Genomic DNA, 19,815 nt, shown 5'->3' with positions numbered 1-19,815 from the left:
GGCTTCAGCTCCGAGACACTGAATACCCCAGCTAACGAAGGTTTAGATTGCTAAGGACTAATTATTTGAATGTGCAGAGACAATCACTGATGACAGAATGAGGATTACAGAATCGCTGAGGTTGGAAGGGTCCTCTGGAGATTGTCCAGTCCCACTCCGCTGCTCCCAGCAGGCTCAGCTACAGCAGGTTGCTCAGGGATGTGGCCATGTGGGTTTTGAATATCTCCAAGCATGGAGACTCTGCAACCTCTCTGGGCAACCTGTTCTGCTGCCTGATGACCCTCACCATAAAAAAAAAAGCTTGTTCTTATGTATAATGGAATCTCCTGTACTTTACTTCATGTCCGTTGCCTCTTGTCCGCTCACTGGGCGGACCAGATCCGACCACCATCAGGTGTTCATACACACAGATGGACTCTGCTGGACCCGCTTCAGTGTGTCCATGCCCATCTTGTACTGGGGAGCCCAGAAACAGGCACAGCACTCCAGATGTGACAATGATTAAGAATTAACCATCAGTGACATGTATCATTAATGGATGTCAACCTAGCAGTGTGTTGTCTTGAAACCACCCTGATTTATCAGTCTTCTAAACACTCCCGTATCATGGTGACTGCTCAGTTCCCTAACTGCTAGCTCCCTCTCTCCCTCTATGTATATACGCTTTCAGTTGGGACACCACTTAAGCCTCAAACCTTTTGCGAGTTAGGCTGTTGTTATTACTGGTACTTCACAAAAAGATAACCCGACGTGGTGCGGGGAGCCAGCCAAGGCCGCTCCGCCAGCGGGGGCAGAGGCAGGAGGCCACCATCCAGCTCCTCCTTCTGCACCAGCCCATCGCAGAACAAAGCGACTCATTGCATGTGCTGATCTGGATTTGATAAAATGACCCCATCTCATATTCAGGTTATAAATGGCATTTTTTTTAGTTCGCAGGCCTGCAAGAGCTAACAGGCCTTCTTTAACTGTGAAAGAGCTCATTTTGCCTGCAGCGCAAACCTTAATGCCAACCATTACCTCATCTAAATTCAGGGAATACATGTTCGTGACACTCCCCTCTGCATCAATATCAAGGCTGATGATTCAAAGGAAAAAACCTACTACTAAGAAGAAAGCTGTAAGGCAAGCAGAAATCCTTCCATTTCTGCTTTCAATCAAAATGCATCTGCTCCGACATTTGCAAGAGCAAGCTGCTGAATTTGCTCCTCTCTGTTCTGCTCTCAGACAGACGTGGCACCAGAAAAAGCAGAACTCTGCCCGGCTTTGCAACTGCAGATCAAATCCAGAGCGTGCCAAGTGTGCCGTGTGCTAAATGCAACGCAAGGAAATGCTGCTGAAGAGCCACCTCCGTTGCCTCCCTCCTTCCCGCACGGGTGAGTCTGGGCTCAGAAGTTACAAAGGGCCAAGCGCTCATCAGCAGCAATGTCAGGGTAAACAAACACAGCGCTAAGAGAGGGGAATGCTTGGGGCTGGGTTGATTTTGTTTTGCTTTGTTTTGTTTTAAAGCAAATTATGCTATTTATAAAATCATCTGATGGCCAAGCTGATGCGTCTGCTGCAGAGTCTCAGTTACTGCTGGGCAGAGGAGCAAGACGACTGCAGTCTTTTCTTCTCAACGCATTCAACCACTCTGGGTTCTCCTGTAGTTAAAGCAATCAGAGCAGCTCGAGCAAGAAGAGGTCTGCTTGGCTCGTCAGGCATCGTTTCTGCAAGAGCAGGGTAAGGCCTCCCAACAACATTGGGTTATAAATAGATACTTCACTCAATCCTGACCAAAAGGTCAAGAGAAAAGGCCATCTAATACCCACACCGCTCATGCCAAATTATTCCAGCCACTCAGGACCCATGCCGGCCTTTTGAGCACATTTTAAAAGTTAAAAAAACCCCAACATTATCAGTCATATAAAGACTGAATTCCTGATTGCCACAGTCCACTGGAGTTGCATTCTGCATCTGGGTTCTGGGTATTCCAGAGGACATTTTAAGTTTTGGCAAAGGTACCCCATGCTCTAGCAGCGCCTTGTCCTCCCCACGGCTCTGCCCTGGTCACCCTGCCGAGCCCGGGCTGGGGGCTGCCTGGGAAGGGGTCACTCAGCTCCACCCTCCCCACCCAGCGATGGGAGGGAGGGGAACACGATGCCGCAGTTATGAAAACCAAACCCAACTTTGAATTTGTTTTGCAAATTTAGTAATCTGAGATGATTGCTAACACGTGCTTTTTTTTGTTTGTTTTAAGCACAAAGCCCACATCGCTGCCTCTGGCTCAGGAAGTCCCTGACCCACTTTCTGCTGGGGGTGGGGAGGGACACGAGGGGATTGCCCTGTGCTTGCCCTGTTCCTGTGCTTATCTGCCAGCAACTGCTACGTGCAACTGTTGGCGAGAGGAGACCGGACTATGGGAGCCTTCAGACAGCCTCCCTACAGCTGGCCTTGCTGCCCAGAAGCTCTAATTACACTTTGCACAGCAGTATGCATGCACTGAACAAGACCGCACCGACTGTATCCCTTTTTTGTCACCTTCTAAGTAAAATCATAAATAAATTACATGTTCTCGCCCTTCTCAAGGGTCCCACGCAGGGTGTCTGCTGCTCTGAGCGAGCTCGCAGCAGCTTTGGGTGCCTGCCCAAAACCAGACTCAAACTGAGTTTCTCCCTCACCTCTGCCAGCCTTGTGCCAGGTAGGCAGCAGACCCTGATTTCTGAGGCTTAGAAAACAGACTGGAAAGGGTAAAGCATTAGCACACCCATCTTTCAATAGAAAATGAGCAAAGAGACATACCCAGACCCTGCCATGCATCATCTACGGGGAGGAAAGTCGAGCCGGCGTGCCAACCGCATCTGGAAGGACTGTCCTCAGATGATTTACTCTTTATGTTATCTGCATACAGGAAAAGCATCTTTTTTAAAAATAAAAACAACAACACCCCCCCCCCCCAAACCTAAAAGATAATCACATAGGTATATTCACATTATTAAAACCAATTAATCAAGCCTTTATCTGCTCGCTATGTCATGATGCCTGGACGTTATGTAATTTAAGCCACACGTTAATCTATGCTGCTCATAACGGTGGATTTATTAACAAAGGCTGGATGAGGTCACTACACGCATAAGTTACTACAAACAACCTGCTCAGGACTGGCTGCGCTAACAATATTCAGAGATGTAAAGTTCTAACACGTCTCTGCTGGGGACGGAAGAAGGGAGCTGTAGTTCCTGCAGAACAAAAGCCGCATCCAGTGTATCCAGCTCCCCTCCCACTGACTTCAGTGAGAAGGCTTCTGTTCATTCTAACAGAAATCCATAATTACCAAATTAATTAGTCTGAGAAGGAGCACAGATGAGAGAGAGCTGCTGGAGGAAAAAGAAGAGTTAAAGTTTTTCTGATTATTATTTTCAACAACTAAAGCAACCAGTAGGATTCACAGGCCTCCCTGAATGACTCCCCTTAGGCCCTTTCTGAGGCCTGTACACAACAGACCAGTGTTTTCTTCATTTCTTTCAGACACAACAGCTTTTTTTTTCATACCTCTGGTTTTTCCTTTCTTCTTTTCACCTAAAGAACTCCTTTGTGTATGCAGTTTTGCTCTTGATCAGCTTGATTTTTTGCTGCATAAATGCAGATGTTAACAAATATTTCTCCCTGTCAAGTATCTGTACATTAGGAACTGCTTCAATCCACTGATGCAGTGTTGGAAAATAGATGATAAAATATGGCATGTATTATATTTACTACCGTGTCTGGCTTTAGAAGCGAATTCCAGCGTTCTGGCTTACACGGCACATGCTGTTTTGGGCATGGATGTCTATCTATATGTATCTATGCTTGCCTTTAGCATCTCTAAAAGATTCAAGACCAGACTGCATTCATCGGCCAGTTGGACCTCCAGACAGATCTGAGTTTCTGGTAGGCAGAGACTGTTTGAACCGGGAGCGCTCAGAGCTGGGCAGTGAGAAGGACTGACAGTTGCAAAGAGGCAAAGTGAAAGCCAGAAACGAGGCATTTCATTAATGCAAAACCAGAAGATGCTCCATCCTTCTCAAGGCCATGCGTGGAGAGGCTGAAGCTGAAAATCCCTTGCTGTGCTGGAGGGGAAGCTGCTGGCTGGCAGCCTCTAACAGGGCCTCTCCAACCTGGGCGTTTGCTCACTCCCTCGGTCTGAAATTCTCTGAATTTGTTGGTCATCAGAACACAACAGAAACCTTATGTGCGAGTAAACCTAACAGAGAAAGAATTTGCTGGGGAGGCAATATTTTTTTTTATTTATTCCAAGATGAGACACGAGTTTGGAACGCGCTCAATAAAACGTTCTGATGTCACTCCTTAAAATGCTGGTAGTGCTGGATTGCAGATGTGAGCAAGCTCTACAAGGGAGAGTGAATAATGAAATGTGACTCCAAGGGAAAAGACCCATATGTAAGCAATGCGAGTTCTTTTTAAGCCAAGCATCTAATAAAGTGATAGAAGAATTCAGATAGAAGTCCAAAGAGAGACCACTCACCTAACTCCCTGGACAGCTCTGATAATGTCCCAAAGGTCACAGGACAGGATTTTACTTCTGCAATATCCCATGTTCCTGCATTTAAAAAGCAAACAAACCCAAAATGTGATGTCACATTCATAGCTGGCGACTGCAGTTTCTACCTGACATGCTCAATCTCATTGCAGCTCTTCCATGTTCTCTCCATCCCAAGCCTGCAGCCACTGCTGTTGCTGGAGAAGAATCAAACAAGGAGAAATTATCTTCTATGGACAGAGCGGTTCCAGCCCAGTTGCCACGTACACCTTCTCCACCCTTCAAAGTGCACGTCACACCAGCATGGCACTTCTCTGGGCTTAACCAATTTCTCACTCATCTGAACTGATGTCCCCTTTATGCACACCTGGCAGAAGTATCATGTATCAGCTTGGAATTTGGCCTTTTGAAAGCAGCAGAGTAAAAAATGGTACTAATGTCCTCCCGCTATCAACCCTGTATGTTCCAAAAAAAGAACTCTAGCAGAGAAAGCAACTCAGGTAAGGGCAACCTAAAACTGTTTTTTGAATCACTGGAGTACTGGATTACTGCTACTGAAGGTGACGCATCATATGGCCTTATACACCACTCAATCCAGCCATTAAGCTCAATTAATCAGTGAGATTATGATGAAAATCAAATGCTTTTGAAAATTAACCAAAAAGCAGTATTAATGACTTTAACTTTTAACTCATAACTCTCCCACCCCACCAAGAAGTCAGGAAGAGAGATATAAAGAAAAATATAAAGGTCCAATTGCCGCCTAGTTATTAATTATTGGTATAGTTCTAGAATCTAAAGTATCACCCTCAGTAGAAACACAATGCAAGACATAACTTTGCCATAAAAATTAAACCATAATGGAAATGAAAAACCATCAAACACCAGTGAGAAAGCTGATATCAGCATGTCCTAATCTTTAGCCTTAATGACCTGGCAGTCCATTCCTTCGCTGCTTTAAAGGCGTCTGAGGTTTTAGCAATGCAGTTTCCCACTTGCAGCTTATGTTAAACAGAGAATGTCCCAACAGCACAACTGAGACCCAAAGTAGCTCTAAATGGGTTTATTTGGACATCAACAAGGGCTGAATCAGCTGGGAAGCTGGGCAAACTGTGCAGGTACAGCACAGCACTGACACGAACAGACTACTTCTAGCTGTCAAACACCCAACTGATTTAGGCATACCCTGCCTCATACTGCTTTGAAACGCACAGATACACCCTGAAGCCTAACTCTGACCGTGCGTGAGCATCCTCGGAAGGAAAGGCTTTGGTTGCAAAGGAACCAAACACTAAACACCTGTGGGTAGAAAACAACTTGCACCCAATGGGTAATTTGCAACACAGAAGAAATTCCTGCCATAAAGACTCTCTTTTCACACTGCTGGGAAATAAACAGCTAGCAGGGTTCAAAGGGGGTGGACAACACTGTGTGTGTGCAGGATGAACGTCGGTGGGGCTGTACTCTGCTGGACGCAGTAATTCATGAAGCTTTCCCGCTGCAACGCTTGAACGTTGACACTCACCTACATTGGAGAAAACATCCTCTTCTGACTGGGAAGGCACCAATTCTTCCTGTATGGCTCCTGAGGCCTTCAGCTCGGTCCTACACTCTGCCTTGGCACCTTTTCCACCACCACTGGTGTCCTCTGTGAGTGGCCACACTGCTCGCTTCTCATCCCAGTCAAAGGCTGGTTCAACCGCTGAGCTACCCTGGGATGCTCTGCTGCGGTCTTCTCAGGAATAAACATTATCACAGGGTCATCATGATTTTTAATTACAATGAAGAGTTTGTACAAGCGAAACAACAGAGCAAAGCCTGATTTAAACCCATCAGATGTAATGGCTATATTCCAAGTGAAATTATTTACAGATACAATGGCAGTAAAGCAGAGCCTCTGGAGTGGGACGCTGAAGCAGCAAATGTGAAGGCCATGTGAGAAGGAAGGATAACACAGTCCAGCAATGAGTCCCACAGGAGATGATGCTGCACTGTAGAGGCCTTGGGCATCCCTCCCTGACTGCAAGGGTGGCTCAAGGCCTCCAGAGTCCAGCTGGGGACCCAGAGCAGTAAAGGGAAGGAAAGAGAACAGCAGGACCTCCGAGGAAAAAGAAAGAAAATATTTTGGATGTTGGTAGTTCAAGGCTGCTAGAGAAATCAGCACCAGGAATATGGATATTATAAATAATGACAGTTACCTCCAACATCTTTTGTTCCAAAGGACTCCTAAAGCACTTTATGAATCCACCCTTCAGAACAGCAAAGTATTTTCCTGGGGCTCTGGTGGGGTGGGGACCACTGCTGACATCAACCCTGCCTTCACACACCTAAATGCTGCTGCTGCTTCTTCCCTGCTAGGAAACAGCAATCAGCACTCGGCAGGGTTAGGGGCTTCTTTCTGAAAGATCACATTTCACTGGTCTGTAAATGTCCATACTAAACAGGACCACCACAATCACCTGGTTCAGCCTGCTGCACAGCCCAGGCTCCAGGATTGCACCAAGGACTTGTGGTGCTTCAACTGCGACTTGGTCCACTGAGCTCCCTTGCCCTGGGTCACCAAAACACTTAACACCTGCATGGGCTTAGTGTTAAACCATGCGTGGTTAACCTTCTGCACACGCAGCTGGCACCACCAATGCCAACAGCCCAACTTACGTGAAGAAAGCCAAATGTGGACCCATCTACTTTGCTGGAGAGCAAGAAACGACCTCAGCACTTTAAGTCCTTAGAGACTGTCATGCACGTATTTAAGTCTTTATAATCCAAGAGTTAAAAATCCAAACTCTCGATATGTAACTCTATATAATCCAAACGAGAAAATGGTCTCAAAATGTCTGCACATTTTTAGATTAAAATTTGCTGTTCACTTGGCCTTCAATTTTAGTAGAGCAGCTGAGAGCACTTTAAGATAGTCTTATTGCGGACAGTGCACAAACACACACATTTTTCCAGCTATGTCTCCAATTCCAGACTTCTATCTTAGCTTCTAAATTACTCTAATACATTAAACTTACAGGTTTCTCTATTATATTGATCATTTTATAACAGATAATTAAAACATTTCCAAATGCCTTAATTCCATGACCGGCTTTCATACAGCAGTTATAACAACATAATTAGTAGTAATGTATATAGGCATAAGTGCATGGCAGACACTTTGAAATCCCCAGAGGAAAATATGTGGATTAAGCACAAAGCATTTATTTTATCTCATTAGGATAAGAGTATATCCCCCTTTTATAGTTGTTTACTCTGGGCAGGCCTGGATTAAAGAACCTGTTTGGAACTGAGCAAATTAAACAGTTTTTTATACATCCATTATCAGAAAACTTCTGTCAAGTCACATAAAAGTAACTAATCCACATTAGACCTAGCCTTTAGCAGATCTCAGATCTAACAGACATTTGCTTTCAGAGTCCTATGGGTAATACTACATGTTTTAATGAAAGCCTGGAGTAAAAGGCAAGCTCCCAAGTAAGAGCTCCCAGAGCTGTCTTTTCCTATGTAAACAGCCTAAGTGAGCGTAAAGATTTTGCTGCCAAATGATGAATAGAGCAAACAGAAAGATGTGGGAAGTGAGAAGGAGTGACAAGCCCAGCAAGATCAAGTGTGTAAACTGAGCCTGGACATTTACCTTTTTGTTTCAGCCTTTCCTTCCTTAAATGTCTCTTTTCTCGGCTGCTGATCTTGGTTTGCCAAACTCCTACAACACAGAGCAAAGTTCATTTCCAGCTAATAAAAAACTTCCTTTGCTGCCTTTATTGCTTAGCACCGAGGTAAATAGCTATCCGATAGTTCCTGACGCTGGCTGTAAAAGTGGCATCAGGGCAGCGAGCGCTGCCCCGGTCTGGAGCAGCATCTCCCCCACGTGCGGCCTTTGCTGTCTCTGCAGAAACGCGTTACATAAGAAATCCCCATCACAAACCTGTCTGTCGTGTGTCCTGACTCTTGGAACTGCACAGATTCTTCTGTCCTTTGTGTCAGCCTGACGTGACACCCCTCTCCCTCGGGGGAGATGTCACAACAGAGCATCAACTGCCTTGTACGTCTGACAGCGAAGTAAATGAAAATCTTAACTGTCAAACAAGGCTTCAATTTACTGCCTTTCTCTAGCCCCGAACATACCCTAAGACCTGTTCTGCGATGTGCAGACTCCCTGCCAGCCAGCTGATTTCCACACGCATTCATTCACATCGACAGGGCCACGTTCTGCCTCCACCCATGCTCTCCGTGACCCAAGAAGTCAGGGGAGGCACTGGCACAAATAGTTAATAAAGGAAAAAACACAGTCCCTGGATTTCACCAAGACTTCACTTTCTTTCTCCGAAGCATCCCTGAGTAATGCGTGAAACAGTTCAGCTTGCTCATCTGTTCCAGAAACTAAACATCCGTTTGAAGAAAGGCTCTGCCATTTCCCCTTGTCCTCCAGCAGCTTTGCAGGCTCTCTGCTCCTGACCCAAGGCTCCACAGAGAGGACTCTGGTCCAACAGCAGCGAGGGCTTCTCTTGCTCTCGCCACCACACTAATCACATTATAATCTTTTAAGCCTGGAAAAGCTTGGATGTTGTTGTTTGCAGTATGACCCTTGGGGGCGGGGGGGAGGCAGAGAGGGGCTCATGGGATGCAATGTATTTTCCAGTGAAATTCTAGCTGCCTGAGCCTTGCTAGCCTCTGCCAGATTTCTCTGCAGATTTCCTTGTAACCAAAGATCTTGGCTGTGTTCATGGGTGTGCGAGAAATTGGCTGTATATTCCCCCAGCGTCTTTACCAGCCTCAATCACGGGCACAACAAAACGCTGCCTGGGAAGACCGCAGCTTCAGCTGTGTTATCAGCATGGCAGAGCTCACAGGATTCGAGTAAGAGCAAGAAGACAGGACCCCGCTACCCAGTGGACCTCTGGCCACTTCAGAGATGCTTCCTCATCCGCAGATTTGCCATCCCTGTGAATGCGGTAAGGACCTGAGAAGCGTGGCAGGAAAGCACATGGTCCCTGTCCATGTAGTTACATGCAGTAAGGAGCAGGTGATAGAAATAGCTCTCAAACTGACAATTTTTCCCAATTAACGCAGAACTCTAGTAGAAAAGACCTTCCTTTTGAAATATTTCATCCCGTGTTATTATTCGGTAATATAAATCAGCTAACAGAAGAACTAGATCTTTTGTTACCTTCCTCCTCTTGCAGTTTGTCTTTTTCCAGAGAAAGCAGATCTTTTGACACCTCCTTGTCTGAGGACTGGGCTTTCCTCTTCCTCTTAGGCTACAGTATACAGGAGATACAGGGCAGAAAGATAAAATAGGTGTTTGTTACATTTCGTCACGAATTAAAAAAGAGTCAGGGCAATAGGTTTGAAATGGAGACCACGTGGTGGTACTCAGAGAGAGTAGTAGGTCACTGGAGTCTTTAAATGGGAGCTGAAGTCCCCCTGAGAAGATTTTATTGCAAACTCCAAATCAATGAATGTTATAGCTTTTGGCCTACAAAATTTGTTAGGTTAGAAAGCTGATATTTTAATTCAGGTACCTGCTCTTATAGTAAGATTGGCATTCATCATTCCTAATTTTATTCCTAAAAGGGAGGAAAACCTAAAATTATTTACTCCCTTTACAATCAGTAATGCTGAAATGAAGAGTTAGGACCCTGCCCATGCTTAAGCAAAAAAAAAACCAACAAACCCCGCCAAAAAACAAACCACAACAACAACAAAAAAACCCCAAAACCATGGAATAGCCTATTTTTAATGAAGGTATCTCTAGTTTACAATAATGTGAAAGGGCACAGCAGTGGCTGAGGCCATTTCCATATGGCTTGATGAAACAGTAGAGCTAACCTTAAGCCTTTGATTTTGAATGTTCTAGTTTTAACGCAGTGGTTCTTGACTTTTCCAAGGCGGGATACCCCTGCCAGGAACATGCTTCCCTGCCCAGGCTACGGGGCTGCTCCTCATTTGGAAGCGGCTGTAAAGAATGGACACTTTCCTCCACACCAGTACAAGTGCTCAGTGCCCAAGGTAAAACCCTTGCCCAGACCCAAGGAAATGTCTCATGTCAGACCGGGAACTGAAATACAGGAGATCCCAGCTCCCACTTCTGAGCTCGGACCACGAGACTGTCCCACTTGTGGTGGCAGCGACAAGCACCACAGTGTGACTGTGCCAGAGAGTTACTTGGTCTTATGTTCCTAAGTCATCTCTTAAGTGCTCCAACATCAGGAACAACAAATTATCTTTAAAAAGGACTACCAAATAAGGGACATTCTTAAAACAAGTGTCTCTTGAAAGACAATATATAAACTCTAAAACTCTTGCTGGTACCTTAAGGAGCTTTTTCTCTCTGATGTTGACTGATGTTATAAGCTGGCCATTCACTGGAACCTAGAAGATGGACAAAAAAAATGCTTTATGGAATACGTATGTGCATGCACGTGTATGTGTAAATATACATATTAATACAATTATTTCAACACCTTCCTAAAATACATATGATAGGCTGAAAGACGCAGCTAAATAACCTCCAGTACAAACCTGGGCTAGGATTTGTGGCCTTGTTGCAATTGGAGTTAATTTATTCCAAATTAATTAGTGTTAGCTAAGCCTTTATGAATGTAAATCCAGAAACTCCACATAGATTTATTCCAAAGCAGACATATTTGTCGTTTATCCTAAGAATTGTCTAGGATCAAAGTTGTTTTTCAAATAAGGCGAACCTGTCTTACAAAAACAGCATAGACAGTAGAAGGCTTATTTTAATTCTTGTTTACTGGTTGGGGTGGACCTTATGTTCCCCCTCAAGTCTATCTGACCAACTAAAAGAATAGCTTTCATCCTACCTAGATCCTGTAAAGTAAACCACAAAAGTTTAAGCACTTTTCCCATTACAGTTTGATTAATGTCTCAGCTGTCTCAGAATTCACTGGCAACGGCCACCCTCCAGCTCCAGGGGTGGGAGGGTGTCAAGCTGCAGCTGAGACAGCGAGGGCTGTGCCAGCAAGGACCCTGCATGCTACACAGAGGCAGCAGCACCAAGAGAAGGCAGACCCCCCACTTCTACAGGTGCCTCTGTTTCCCCCTGACACGCACAGAACACATGTTAAATGTATTGCACCCCTCTCCCTTGCCCGGCTTGCCCTCCCTGGGCAATGCAACCCCCGTTCAACGCTGCCCAGGTTTCCTTCAGTCCCCTCAGACCTGTTGGGCTGCCAAGCTGAACCCAAAGCTCACAGCCTGACCCAGGCTGTTACCGTAGTCCCTGATCCCTCCTCCACCTCTGCCTGGGGCAAGGGGCGACAGGGAGCCCCGATGCCTGGCGGGTGAAGGCAGCCCTGCAGCGAGCAAAACCCTGGCTGCAGCCCAGAGCTGTCCCCTCGGCGTCAGGAGACAGTGGGCACTCTCTCACAACCTGGTGATGAAGGGGCTTCAGATACCCGTGGTCCTCTTGGGGAAGGGAGAACTGCTGATGCTTTCCACCGTCTCCTCCTCCTCCGCACCCTCACAAGTCCTCTCTGTCCCCAAGACGCCGTGGCAGAGTTTAACCACGCGCACGCTGGAAGATGAAACCCGCTGACTGGGCAGCAGAGGAGCGGTACCCGCTCTGCCCTGTGTGCTCTTGCAGGGCTGAAGAATAACGCGTGCAATTAATGAAAGAGAGAGAGAAAACAGCATGCTCCGCAAAACACTGTACGGTAAATCAGGAAAGATAAAACCTGATTTTTTTTTTTTTTTTTTTTTTTTTAAAAAGGGCTCACTGGGTGGCTACATCCCTTTAGGCGATGGGGACACCACCCCAGATGTGAGAGGCAAAGGCTCAGAGCCACCTTGTGACGGGCGAGGTTACAGCTCTCACACCGCGACCTGGGGACATAAGGAAACTCTTCTCCACAGAGCAACAAGTTTTTGTGTGTTATCCCAAAGACACTCCGAAACGCTGTCAGGACTTGAAGCAGCTTCTTCTGAGAGATGAACCAGAGTTATTTCTTAGACACCAAAAAAAATAATCTCTGTTGACATTTGCAATGATTAGTTACCAGCAAATAAAATCCTGTGGGTGATTGCCCCCATGCCTGTCCCCAGCAAACCCAGCGGGTTGCAGTCCTTCAGCCTGTTAATGCTTAGTTCTCTGGTATTGTGAAGGCATTCTAGAGATATATTTCCCAAGTCTCAGAACAGTCTGATTTGACGTGCATGTCGCAGACAGCATGACAGGCACCTGCACGCTGGCAAATGCTTCGTCCCTGGAGATGCTTGCTTGGAAACCCAGAGCAGTTACAAACTCCCGGTGTACAAGGGTGAAGCACGGACCCAGCAGGCTGGCGTTCAACTGACCCCATTATTATTTGGAGGAGGAGCCCTAAAATTACGGACTTTGCAACATACCACTCTCTGAATACACAGACACCACCGATTCTGGGTCTTCCAGTAAAATACCACAGTTACAGGAACCAAAATACCTGCCACATTACACTTCAGTAATTCCACCAGCTTAAAATTAAAAGCTTAAACCAAGTGGTCCACATCTCTTTCATCTCCCTTAGCTGTCATTTGGTATCTTTACAGTTATATTCTTCTGAACATTAGTAAAATAATGACTTCTGTGTTAAAACCCAGCAATGTTTTATAATAGTTAGCAAAGGTGTCTTTATTTTTTCCTACAGGCAGTCATCTCTCTTCTGAAACTCTCAGGTTCATTTACTAGAGGCACTCCATAAACCCTACCACAAAACAGACCATCTTCCACATCCTTTTCTGCTCAAGGAAAAAATCCCACTGTGCCTGCAGCAGGGAGGGAAGCAGTCTCTCACATAGGATGGGAGACATGAAACACGGTATCAGGGGATTTTTGGTGAAAATTTGAACCACTTAGGGAAGATCTTGAGCTTACGTGATTCTTTATTTCTCAGCATATGCTTCTGTTGAATTAAATGTGTGAAGATACAAATAGATCATGTCTTACTGAACAACAATTCCTATGCAATATAAAATGTTGGGGGGGGGGGTTTCCACTGTATGGCACAGGACTTCAGGAAAACTGAATTTTATAGCATAAATACACGAAGGGATAACTGGGGGAAGCCACACAACATGTAAGCACAATATTCCTTTCCAATCTCAACAAAGCCTGGTGATGTCCCAGTTCTCGTAATGAGATCTTCAGCATTTTCTAAGGGCTTTGCAAATGGATGTCCCAAATTAAGCCACTTTCAGCAAGACTGCCACCATCAGCAACAGAAACAGCAGCAGCGACTTACGAAGCAAGGAGGAGGATGCTTTTTTGCCTTCTTTCAGACACGTACAGAGGATAAGAGACATCCTACCTCCTGTTAGCCTCTCTTTACGTCAAGATGCTTCTGCAAGCATGAGGAACTACATGCAGAAAGACGAGGAGGTGTCAAGATTAAGGACATGCAACTGTCTTCCTCCCCCAGGCTGCCATAAGCAAGCACAGCCCGAAACTGTACAGAGCCCTGACACAGGCAGGGAAAACTCCAGAGGGAAAATGTTGAGTGCAACAGAGAATGAGGGAAGATGCAATATATTGGCTCTGACAGACTTGTCTCAGCTGGGGCAGGATCACGTCCCTGGACCTTCTCTCCATAGAAATGACAGCAAGCAAGAAGCTGGAAAAATTGCAGCACTTTGTTTTAATGCTTTGCTAATCTGACTGCTGTATATTTTTACCAGGCGAGCACAACATTTCCTACTTAAGTGATATTTCATATGCTAGGTAAACATCCTTGTCTCTCTCCATTACTGACTAAGAGGTTAAAAATATACTGTTGACAGTCATTTACTACATCCCAGGGGTCTTCACACTGACTGACCGGCTATTCAGCCCTAAATACCCACCTGGGACTCCTGAACCTTGCTGCATCCTTCCTAATGAGCAGCTGAGTGCAAGAAAAATACCAAACCTGACCACTGACTGATGATCACCAAATAGCCCACCACTCCGGTGATGCTCTTCTTTCAAACCTGAAGTATCTGTTGCTTCTCCACCATCCTTCAGTAATAGCAGCAACTCCCTTCCTTTCATCACCAAGTATTTTTACTGAGTTCAGCTTCCTTTCGGTGGAAAGGTATTATTCTAGCCTGACCTTTTGTACTAAATCCTGCCTTTATCCAACCCTTTTTCAGGCAGTAAGCTGGCTGTATGGCTGAGGAACCCCACCCTACCCTGTTCTTCCCTTTTGAAGCCTTTAGGATATGGGATTAGTCATGCCTCTTTATCATGCTGTTTGGCCATTCTGAAAAAGAAGAAGGAATTTTCATTATTTTATTGCACTTAACCTAATGGACTCATTAAAGAGAAATTAATTTTGTCAGGGTAATTTTTTTCTTAATGAAAATGTAGTTTTATACAGGGAGAACAGATCTAAACCCGCCATATTAAGTGACTGTATAAAGTCATCAGCGCAATTCCAAATACATTAAATATATGCAGAGAAACAGAATCCGGACTTCTAGTGGAATCAGACTTAGCATATTAATTTCTACTCAAATTCTGTGGAACAATAGAAGGATTATTATTAGTTCATGGCCATTTGGGTTTTGACCGAGTGGAACAGGATTTCCCCCCCACCCCCTGCCTTTTTTTTCCTTTTTATGTAACCTAAGGTTATATGTCTGATGATTGCTCTGAAACCTTTCTTCTCTTGCGCTACCATTTAATTTATTTTACACTGTTAATATAGTTCTGCATGAAGTCACAAAGAAAGAAGGCAAAGTGATAGGTTCTTCAAATGTTAAAAAATACTGGGTTTAATCATTAATATATAAACCATGTATTTGAAGCCATAAAGCCGTACCCCTAGACGCTTACCTTCATGCATTTCAATAGTTTGATAAGACAAGTCATTTTTACAAAACCAAACACCTCTGTAAGTGTCTATCGGGTCAAGAAGTCTGCTTTCAAATCTCAGTGCTACCAACTGGTTACAGGATTAATTAAAAATTATGCGAACATTAGCTTCAGGTTCACTAACTGCCCTTTGTCCCACTTGGGGAAGGTGCTTAAAATTGCCTGCCTTTAGGAGGCACGCAAAGGTTTCCCCAGCAGAGGGATTCTAAGACAAAATAAACTCAGCGTATGAAACCCAAGGGGAGCTATTGCATGCCTCCTACATTAGAAATTAAGGAATTCATTTAAGAACATGAATAAAGATTCAGAAAATTGTTTGCGGCTACCACTTTCAGAAAACTCAAATTAAGTGGGCTGGACACTGGAAATGAAAGGAAGCGAAACTACCCCATTCCGGCAGGGGGTCTGTGAACACAAAACCATTTCCAGATTTAAGAAATACTTCAATTAAATCGTTTCCTACTGCTCATTTCCACTGCAAAAACTAAATTTTTTTTTTCACCTTGTGTTACACCACACAATAAATGTGGTGGACGTAGGCCAAAAGGCTACATTGGTACAGCAAATGCTACACCAACACACACTAAATTAAAAAAATAATAAAAAAAAGACAAAAGAACAAAAAGAAAAGAATTTTCTAACCAGGGCACTAAAGAACCTCCCTGAAACACACTGTGTTACTACTGAAGAAGATATCACTGCACTCTTCAGCTTTCTCAGCAGATCAACAAGCTGAAAACTGAGCAAAAAGTCTCCATTTCCCTCAGTATCTTCTGGAAGATCTGATCTTTGCTCCCTACATGATGCACTATGATTCGGATATTTGCAATAGCGCTCGCAGTCCACTGTTTGTGCTGGGAAGATGGGTTCTTCTCTCCCGTGCACAGAAGCACAAGCTCAGCCACAGGGTAAGCAAACCAGAGCATTGCTGCGGCCAGCCAACAGCTTGTATTGCTCCATCAGCAGACAATGAGCAATCTGCATGACAAACTGTTGGGAAATAAAGCAGCACACTGAGTTTCATTAATTCTGAATCAGATTTTCATAAATGCAAGCAGACATCCTGGCCAGTCTGGCTTTGCCACATGGTCCTGTGCTGATGATGGACTTCAGCCTGGGAGACTTACTTCCTAAACCAATGGGAACCAGGTGAAGAAATTCTTTACTAGGCAGAAATTCTTTACTGTTAGAGTGGTGAGGCACTGGAACAGGTTGCCCAGAGAAGCTGTGGATGCCCCATCCCTGGAAGTGTTCAAGGCCAGGTTGGATGGGGCTTTGGGCAACCTGGTCTAGTGGAGGGTGTCCCTGCCCATGGCAGGGGGGTTGGAACTAGATGATCTTTGAGGTCCCTTCCAACCCAAACCATTCTATGATTCTATGAATGGGAAAGGACAAGCTTGCATTTGTCAGAAGAGAAAGGATGGGGTTCAGGCAGAGCAAGACTACACCAGAGACAGGAAGGCACCAGCTTCAAAGAAGAATTACTCATTCAGTCCTAATAGCTAGAGAAAGGATAACACAGATGCAATTTCCACTAAGGTGACAATAGGAAGCCACAAAAACATATGGGATTCGTTAGTAAAGGAAACTGAGAGGGTGTTCATGCATGGCAGAAGAACATAAAGGAACTTCTTTGGGTCATGCCTGCTCACACTACACACATATACCTGCAAAGGGGAGGGAAAAGAGAGCAGGATCTTGGTTCGTGATCAATATTGTAAATATTAATAATCATATTATTAATAGCTATTATGGATATGCATTAATACAAAGTTTTTCCTGACAAAATCACTTCAGGCAAATGTGTTCCCAGTGGGAAAGAAGAGTCTATTTGAAGGGAAAATTACGTGGGAAACACACACGATGAATAGACAGAATTATATGGGAAATACATACTGGGAATACACGAAATTTTCCCCTTCGTTTAAGGCACCTGCTCCCATCAAATGGATGTTCCAAGAACCTTGGGGACAAGGTTCTGGACCATCAGCAGAGAAGACCTGTTCCTCTTCACATATTCCCAGGGATGAAGTTGCCCGTAGGAACCCCTTGAGCACTAACAGGTAACAAATGCAGGCTGATGACAAGAAGCGGGAGCCAGAATCGCAGTTGTCGTCATTCATATCAGAAGGCAATTCCAAAAGAAAAATTAGAGAAGCAGCCCTAAGACGATGCTGCCTACGTCATATGTCCTCCCACTGGGCAGCCTTCCCAGGATACACGAGAGGCCGCATACAGCAGCCGTAAATACGGGGAGCTGACGGGTACCTGGCCCCAGCTCAGCTGCTCCTATCATCTGATGAGACGTCTGGGGAAAGACAGAAGAGTTTCCCCAGCATGAGTGGATTAAAACCACTGTTGCAATGAGGGATGAAGAAATCAGTTTCCTGGGATTTGCTATTCTAATTAATTAGAGCAGCATTACAACAAGGGATCAAGACTCCATTTTAAGGAGGCAATTACCAAACTCCAACACCTTCCAGGATACTTACAAAATCAATTCTCATCCAAGACAGCTGTATGAAAATAATTATGCAACTGTGTTGCACTGGCACAAAGAACACCGTATAACCTGAAAAGGTAGGAGAAAAGGTCTAGCTGCATACCTCTGTAGCTGAGGGGATCTTTAGTTCTGGTGCTGTTAAGCAATTCCTGCAAGAGGCAAAAAGTATCTCCAGTTCATAAAGACATTTCTGAAAAGCAGAAAGCTTTCTTTTGGGATGTATCAGATAATACATATTTTTAGAAGTTGCCTAAGGAAGATGATATCACTGCATTTGTGAAAGAAGCTATTCTTTTGAACTGACCAATTTGCAGAACAACCCAAAAACTTTGAATAAACACAAGCCCCCAAACTCAACACCAATCTTGTTCAGATTGGTTGGCTTCCGGCATGCCTTGTTAGCAATTTCCTAGAAGACTATTAAGGAAAAGACTGTCCTGAAAAAGACTAAACACCGTCCAGCATCATTTCTAGACTTTTTTTTGTGTGTGACAACAGCCAGAATGTAACTTGTTATGTGTGATGCATAATGAGATCACATTCAAAATGTGCTTGTATGATTGTGTTGAGACCATACATCCATTTGAACACGGTTTGTTCAACAGATTTATTTCACGTGGGCTGTGAAAGCAATTCAGACTGGGTCTTACAGCGCACAGCCTGCTCTCACACTAGAAATCACTCCATCCTGTTACTCTGCTATACGCAAAGTTAACAAGTAGTGAGATGAAAGGCGTGAAAGCTGCCTGCCAGCAGCGCTGGCATCGGGAGAGACGAGCACAGCTATGCACCGTTGCATTTTAGCGACTTGGACCCGGGACGGATTTGGATGGAGGTGGCTGGGAGGGCCGGATGCAGCCTGGGAGCTGCAGGCTGGGAAGGAGCCCCACTGAGAGCTGAGGGTATGCTGCAGCCTCCAGCAAAGGTACCCTGGGCAGGCGCTGGCTGCCTGTTGCTATGGGGGATAGAGGCATGCAGCAGAAAGGAGATCAGTCCTACATCAGAGGAACTGCAGCCCAGTGAGAGCAGATTCCCCGGGAAGGCAGTCTCACAGCCCACCCATGGGCTGGGAATCACCAGCAAACACGCATTCCCAAACTGAAAAAATAATTAACTGCCTAGTTTCTTTTAATTAAGATCTTGACTTATCCACCACTCCAGGATATGCAGATGTTTGGCTGCTGGGATGTATCAACACACCTGAGCACTGGAGGCAATTCGTCTCTTGGCTTCATACCTCAGCAGGCAGCAGAGGGGCTCCCATCCTGTAATAGCTGCGCACCCCACCTTATGGCATTGGCCATGTCTGTGGATGGAAGACTTTGTTATTAATAATATCTCTGATGCTGCCTTGGTAGAGATTTTCATATGCAAATTTGGGCATATTAAAGGTGTTCTGCTGTTCTGGCATCCTTGCATCAGCTAAGTGCCAAAGCAGCATGCGGCGTTTTACACTTACGTAAGGAGATAAAGTTTTTGCCTCAAGGATATGATGTTCCAAAGACAGAGATAAAATGATGGGAAATGACAAGGAGCAGTGGAGAAGGGGGGTAGGGAAAAGAAAACAAAAGAGACAAATAGAGAAGAGAAGGGGCAGGGTACTGTTATGGGAGGACAAGCCTGATTTTTTCATTTCAGCATGTAAGATGTTTTCCCCAGGTTATCTTTCTTTAGGATCTTTTAAGTTATTTTTCTTGATCATCCTCTTCTCATCCTCTACCTCGTTAGGTCCATATTTTGCCTCCTCTGCAAATAGGAGAATAATCAATGGGTCTCATATAGAGGATGATGCTACTCTGTGTAAATGCGACTGCTGAAATCCAGCCCCTAAAGAGTAGCAATCGCTCAGTACAGAAAAAGATGAGATTAATGATAGAAACTGCAGATGACTGTAAACAAATTTATCCCTTCAGTTTATCTCTTCCTCCTCGTCTTTGGTTT

The 19,815-nt window shown here is 44.8% G+C and overlaps 1 protein-coding gene across 5 annotated transcripts in view; it reads right to left on the bottom strand.

Moving 5' to 3' along the window:
* LOC142601430 (uncharacterized) overlaps window positions 1-19,815 on the bottom strand; it is a 30,891-nt gene that overhangs the window by 9,154 nt on the left and 1,922 nt on the right. For 4 of the 5 annotated variants that reach the window (XM_075750540.1, XM_075750543.1, XM_075750544.1 and 1 more), the window contains exons 2-7: window positions 10,832-10,891; window positions 9,687-9,777; window positions 8,154-8,222; window positions 6,042-6,248; window positions 4,502-4,576; window positions 2,779-2,877 (exon numbers count right to left, since the gene is read on the bottom strand). In XM_075750540.1, coding sequence (XP_075606655.1) covers window positions 2,779-2,877; window positions 4,502-4,576; window positions 6,042-6,248; window positions 8,154-8,222; window positions 9,687-9,777; window positions 10,832-10,891 — 601 coding nt within the window. The remainder of the gene's footprint in view (window positions 1-2,778; window positions 2,878-4,501; window positions 4,577-6,041; window positions 6,249-8,153; window positions 8,223-9,686; window positions 9,778-10,831; window positions 10,892-19,815) is intronic. The other variant, XM_075750541.1, reaches the window with a different exon arrangement.

Source organism: Balearica regulorum, chromosome 3 (genome assembly GCF_011004875.1).
Source record: "Balearica regulorum gibbericeps isolate bBalReg1 chromosome 3, bBalReg1.pri, whole genome shotgun sequence".
NCBI lineage: Eukaryota > Metazoa > Chordata > Aves > Gruiformes > Gruidae > Balearica > Balearica regulorum.
The sequence above is the reverse complement of the archived record's forward strand: the minus strand, read 5'-3'. Positions and strand labels throughout refer to the sequence as shown.